Source organism: Apis dorsata, unplaced genomic scaffold, assembly GCF_000469605.1.
Source record: "Apis dorsata unplaced genomic scaffold, Apis dorsata 1.3 scaffold_429, whole genome shotgun sequence".
NCBI lineage: Eukaryota > Metazoa > Arthropoda > Insecta > Hymenoptera > Apidae > Apis > Apis dorsata.
Window position 1 is genome coordinate 930651 of NW_006263682.1, and position 6435 is coordinate 937085.

Below are 6435 nucleotides of genomic sequence, written 5' to 3' on the forward strand. Positions count from 1 at the left end.
AATTAGCAACGGCAAAGCGTATCGTACAGTGAACTCCGGATGGACCCATGGTTTCGTGTTTGTATCCAGGTCGTGGCACGCAAATCTCCTTCGAACGGTCGTAATTATGTCCCCAAGGACATATGCAGTTGTCTTCGAAGCATTCCGGGAGCGGGCGTGCCGATACTGGAACGCACGGTGCAAAATCGGTCGTCGCCATCGGTTAGTGAATCATTCAATCCTTCTTTTCTTTCTTTTTTCTTTTTTTTTTTTTTTAACATGGTGCAATTAGTTTAAGTTCGTGCATCGAAAAAATTAATCGAATTCGAACGCGTCTGTTTATTAGAATTAGAATTCACTCTATACGTCAACGTGCAATTTAACCATGCTCAAAAAAAATGCTTTGACAAAGGACAACTATCCCGATTAAAATAAAGTGCACGAATTCGAACATTNNNGACGTTCCAAGTTGAATAATGAAAAAATTAATCTCCAATCGAATTCGACGCGTCTGTTTATTAAAATTAGACTTCTATGTATCAACGTGCAATTTAATCATGCTTAAAAAAATGCTTTGACAAAGGACAACTATCCCGATTAAAATAAAGTGCACGAATTCGAACACTCGACGTTCCAAGTTGAATAATGAAAAAATTAATCTCCAATCGAATTCGATGCGTCTGTTTATTAAAATTAGACTTCTATGTATCAACGTGCAATTTAATCATGCTTAAAAAAATGCTTTGACAAAGGACAACTATCCCGATTAAAATAAAGTGCACGAATTCGAACATTCCAAGTTGAATAATGAAGAAGAGAGTGAGATCCCTTTGTCGCGGTTACTTACAGTCTCGATCGTAGTCCACGGTCCTTGTCTCCTCTTCCTGCCGCACGCATTCGTTATTCCGATACTCCCAGCCCCTTGAACACCAACACATCTCCTCGATGCATTGCGGTTTAGGCGGTTCGTCCGTTGTGGTTACCTCGGCGTCCGGGTAACACGTGTACCCATCGCCTGGAAACGATCGTGATCGTTGGCGCGGAAGGCGATCCTCGGGATTCGTTCGCGAATGCAGCGCGGTATCGGTGGAAAACGACGCGCGCGGAAATTGGCCCGATTTCGCGCGATACCCCGCCCATCGAATTATTCCCAATCGAAAATTCGATCGCGTTCCACGTTGATGAGCATATCGCGATATATTTAATTATCCGATTTGCTCGTTTTATTCGACCGCGTTAAATAATGTAGGCGAGGCGATGAATTTAATGGGCTCGACGAAATCGAATGACTCGACGGTTGCCAATGACATCGAACGAACGTCTCGCCGTTTACATCTCGGCGGATTAAATTCGTTCGTTAGAAAATTTGAGTTGAACACTCACCGATGAAACCTGGCAAACAGATGCACACGTATTTCTGCTTTTCCGCGTCGTGATTGCAGAAACCATTCGGGGAGCAGTTATCCTCGACGTCGCAGGGGGCTGTAACGATTGCTCGATTGATATCGAAGAGAGGAGATCGAAAGGACCGGGAGAACGGGTCTTACCGCGTTGGGTGGCCGGATAGCAACCCTGCTCCGTATCCTCGAATCCAGGCAGGCAGATGCAATTAGGCGCCCCTTCGATCATCACGCATTGCTCGTAATTGTCGCATCTGGTCTCCTCGCACGAGGGGAGCTCTGTATTGTCGACAAAAGATACACACACCGATATTATCGACCGTTAGTAAGACGGAAAGACCATGTTGGAATTATCGATTTTTCTCGACCGCGAGTTACCGGAGTTACGTTGGTAACCCGTTTCCGCGTTGGTAAACGGCCAACTTACTGTCGCAAGTTCGACCATCCCCGGAGAAACCGGGCCTGCACTGGCACGTGTGGCTACCCTCCTGATTGATGCACTGCGCGTCGGGAGAGCACATGTGCTTTCCTGCTGTACACTCGTTCACGTCGATGCAGATCGCGCTCCCGTCTTCCTCGTACAAATATTGGTAACTGATAACGATAAAAATATTTCTTCGAGAATTCTATAGATAAATTTCATAGGAGCTCGAGTGAAATTTCTTCTTACCCAGGATTACAGACGCATTTAAAGCTGTCGCCGTCCACCACGCAGGAACTGTGATCCCCGCAAGTCTCCCTTCCTTGAATACACGGATCCTCCTCCTCGAGGGGTGCGACTTTGGTGTTGACAGCGAAACGTATAATCCCCTCGGTCGCCTCGTAAGTAGTGACACCCCTGAAGAACTTGAGCCTAGTCGTATCGTCCTCGGGTTCGACGGTCAGATAGGGACACTCGTTGTAATATATGGTCTCGTCCTGGATAAAGTCGAGCTCGCGACTCTCTCCTCCCTCGGTCAGTTTGCAAATTCTCTCGGCCCGCGAGCGGATCACGCCTGTTTGCACCCTCGTGTAAAGTTCGTCGTAGTCCCCGTAATCGAGGTCTGTGTCCCTTCCCAATTGCGGCAACGTTCCTTCGATCTGCGCCTGCATCTTCAGCTGGCCAAACACGTCCAGGCCGAGGTAATTGCTTCGTATCGTTACTTTGTCGCCGGTTGACGGGAATGTCAACTCCGCCGTATGATTGAACAAACCCCCTGCCAACGATTGTTCGTTCCGGATTAACCGTTATTGGCCAAAGTTTTGGATCGAATTCTCCAACTTTAGACGAAAGGAAGGGATAGGAGAGGGGATAGGGGAGACGTTCCCCCTCTTTGAAAACATTACCTACCTGTCAGCTCGTATCCGTTTTTCGTCTCGCCGATCGGTTTAGCGAACAGCCAACCGATCACCCCGCCCAGATTGCCAAGCAACTGGAAACTGGCCCCGATCTCTTCGGGCACCCTCGACAGGGCCGTGTACGTCCTTCCATCCTTCGTCTGCACGTAACACTGAAGATCCCTGGCGAGGAATTCCACGCCGTTGATCGTCCCGGAAATTCGCCCGTTCACTCGCAGCGGAACATCTGCAAATCGTATCGTACACCTTCTTTTAATCTCGTTGGTCATCTAAATTAACCTTCCCCTCTCTCGGTTACGGGACGGTCGTCGATCAAAGAGAAATCTCTTTTTCTTCGGGTGGATCCACCCCTTTTTACGAGGTCGTCGAAACAAACGGCCACGTTCCCCCGCGCGATCTATGAATAGATCAGAGAGAAACGGGGAACGGAATTGTCCGTTATCGGGCCTCGTTTCGCGGTGTTCGGAAAGGGGGAAGAGTCGGAGAGGGTTAAAAGCGCGGAGAGACCTCTTGAAAGCGAATTTTTATGCGGCGTGGCTACATCAAAGGGACGTGACTCTCGCGGATAATTGGAGGATTTACGACGACCCTCCCCCTCCTCGATGAAACGACGATTCTTACCGTTGGGCTGGCAGGACTTGCCGTTCCCGAAAAATCCTTGCTTGCAATGACAGCAGAAGCCCACCTCGTAGTCGACACACGTCGCCTTGCTATGGCAAATCGTTGCTCCCGTTCTGCAGTTGGCCACTTCGTTCGTCGCGCTGCTATCTGATCGGCGAACAACGAACAGTTATATCGTATCCACGGATCGTAAGAATCAAAGTGGCTTTTTCCACCAAGAATTTTACCTTCCACGTTGTCGGGAACTTTGATGTCCTCCTCGTCGGAGATCGGCCCGACTTGGAACAGCCATTGGCCAGGTCTGTTCACGTTCGACCATCTGCGAGATCGAAAAAAAAAAAAAAAAAGGAAGAAGAAGAAAGAAATTACGAGAAACTCTGTCTTCGATCGAACGATGACTCACTTGTCCACGTTCTGGATCTGATCCGTCCCCGAACCCCTCAGCGTGTACATCCTTCCCTCGCTCATCAATCCCGCCTGCGCCTTCGCGTCCGGCAACCCGTTCGGATGCGATTCACCTTGGATCCACTGTATACCGTCATCCGGGTACAACAGTTCCACGTAGGAGTGCGTGCCGTTCGACGAGATCGCTACCTGGTACGTGTTCACCTGAGGGATCGAATTATTATTGAGGACGATTTTATCTCTACCGTGTATCATGTTGGAAACGATTCCTCTCCTCGATGGAAGATCTCGATCGATACCCACCTTGTCGCTTTTCCCATTGTAGTATCCAACGTCGACCCAAGTGGCGAGGAACGCGTGGGTCGGTACGAAGTCTGCTGCGTCCGTGAAAGCCGAGCGCACCATCCCTCCCGCTCTGGCGAGGATTTCCGGCGCGTCCATCTCGCCGTAATACACTCTTCCGGATCCTCTCGTGTCCACGTGCGTGTAGAGAGGCGCGATAACCGGATCGTCGAGAGGGAACGCGATATTGAAGAACCTGTGCATCGCCCTCGCGAACGAGAGGACGCCATTTCCGTTCACCTGTAAAAACCGGGGCAAGATCATCTCTTCTTTCTGCGCGTTAATTTCTTCAAATGGAAAAGTAACGGAAAGATGGGGGAGGGGGGATTCTACGACCACTCGTAATTAAAACTCTCATTAGTCGGACGAGGCGTTTCGAAGTGAGATCCTCGTCTGGTTGGAGAAACTTTCATTATCCGTTCGATGTAATCCAGAGATAAAATTCCCCCCGACGGTTATCTTTATCTAAGTTTTACCCCTTCCGAGTTAACTGTTAGGAGGTTTCTAAATTTCAGGGGATCCTTTCCGAAGAACGAAATCCGGATATCTAGATATCCTCTCCTAATTCGTAAGAAGAGTCGTAAAATAAAGAGTCGAAAGGCTTGTCGAAGAAAGATTTCCCGACTTTCTAAATCTTTTTAAAATCGATCTCATTTTGCGATTATCGATTGTCGAAAGTTCCGAAATAAAATAAAATTGTTTCAACGAGTTTAAAAGTAGTTGGCGCAAAATTCTTGGACGATTCTTGGATGATAAAACATTTGATATATTTACGACGAAAGGTTCAACGAAGCTGAAACGAAGTTGGAAAGGGGGCGAGGTCTGAAGACGTTTCGTCGTCAATTGGCTAAACTGAAAAGCGCGCGCGTTGCTCCATATTCGTGGCGGCGAGGGGACAGCCGCTCCCTCGCCGCCACGGGTCACGGTTCTTCACGTTTAACGAGAACCGAGGACGAAATTAAAACTTCACCGAAACACTATTTTTGCTTTCCCGCGAATGTTTCCGTCGTCGGGACATCTGTTCACACGCGGCCTATTTCGTGGCGTATTTTTGGGTCACCGGGATCTCGATCTCGTCTCGGGAAGAAGTTTCTCCTTTTGGAAAATGTTCCTACTTTCACGACCTCGGGACGAAGAACGTAAAAATATCGCGAGCTTTTAAATCAAGGGAAACTCAAAGATCCTCGTATGAATTATTTTTTTCAATATCGTGCGATTCTCTCTCCGAATTTTGAATCTCGAGTTTATTTTCCGATTTTCCCCTAAAAATTCGGTAATTATAATCGTCATAAATTGGTGCGGATAAATTGGTGGCTCGTTTCACGTTCGCCAAAGCGTGACATAACGTAAAACAATAGGCGTTGAGAGGGAGACGTGCGGGTGTAGGGACAAAAGGGAAGACGGAAGTAACGCTTCATAGTCAACGACCCTTGCTAATTGACCAAGTTTAACGCGACAATCAAATTCCGGCCTAGTTTCGACCGGTCCCACGTTCCGATTCCTCCAACTTTTGATCGCTCAACGCTCGACGTATTGTTTTCACGTGCGGCTAATAACGCGGACGTCGCGTCGAATTTAACGCCCGTATCGTTCAACGAGCGACCTGGTGTCCCGGGGAATTGACACGAATTAAACCGAATCAGGGGATGATTCTCTTCGTCACGCTGATCGACTCGTCGCTTCGTTAGCTTTTCATACGGACGCTTGCGTTCATTTCGTACGCGCGTGTATCGTGATATTTTCAATACGCAAACACCAACTTTGAAATTACGTTCTCTCTGTTTTTCTTTTTTTTTTTTTCTTTTATTCATTTTTTCGATTACAATCGCGTTTACTTTTTCGACCCGTGATTAAAATTTATCTAGCGAGAAGAGTATTCCGTGTAATTTGGCCTCGCGATTCGACGAAGCCGTCCAATCGAGCCGCTCTGGATCGCGATCAATCGGGTTTTTCTTTCGCGTGGAACGCGACCAATTTCGCGCCGAGTCGAATTTAATTGAAAAAGGAAAAGTAGGAACAGAGACAAGAAAGGAGGAACGGGGCCAGGAGAGAACAAAAAGAGTCCGGGAGCCAACTTCTCCATAATTATTCCGATCGAACGTCCACCCTTTCTCTCCTTTTAATCCCGGCCACGATCGATTCCAATCGGCACGGATTAGCCATTTCCGATTAGACGATTTTCCGTGCGATAATTACGGGAGCGCCGGCAAACCAGGATCACCGATAATCGATGGGAGAGCAACCGCGACCAGTTCCACCGTCGAGCATCGATCGTCTTCCCCCTCCCCTCTCTCTCTCTCTCTCTCTCTGTTTTCGCTTCTCTTTCCTTCACGGCCCGTATAGATCGGCG

At 48.1% G+C, this 6435-nt stretch overlaps 1 protein-coding gene across 7 annotated transcripts in view; it reads right to left on the reverse strand.

Annotated features, from left to right (window-relative positions):
• The window catches only part of LOC102678647 (nidogen), a 15261-nt gene that overhangs the window by 4042 nt on the left and 4784 nt on the right, over positions 1-6435 (reverse strand). For 3 of the 7 annotated variants that reach the window (XM_031512395.1, XM_031512394.1, XM_031512393.1), the window contains exons 2-10: positions 3742-4325; positions 3566-3657; positions 3339-3485; positions 2710-2943; positions 2050-2575; positions 1807-1973; positions 1527-1658; positions 1363-1461; positions 827-994 (exon numbers count right to left, since the gene is read on the reverse strand). In XM_031512395.1, coding sequence (XP_031368255.1) covers positions 827-994; positions 1363-1461; positions 1527-1658; positions 1807-1973; positions 2050-2575; positions 2710-2943; positions 3339-3485; positions 3566-3657; positions 3742-4325 — 2149 coding nt within the window. Of the gene's footprint in view, positions 1-27; positions 166-826; positions 995-1362; positions 1462-1526; positions 1659-1806; positions 1974-2049; positions 2576-2709; positions 2944-3338; positions 3486-3565; positions 3658-3741; positions 4326-6435 lie in introns of all 7 variants that reach the window. The other 4 variants (XM_031512392.1, XM_031512390.1, XM_031512391.1 and 1 more) reach the window with 3 other exon arrangements.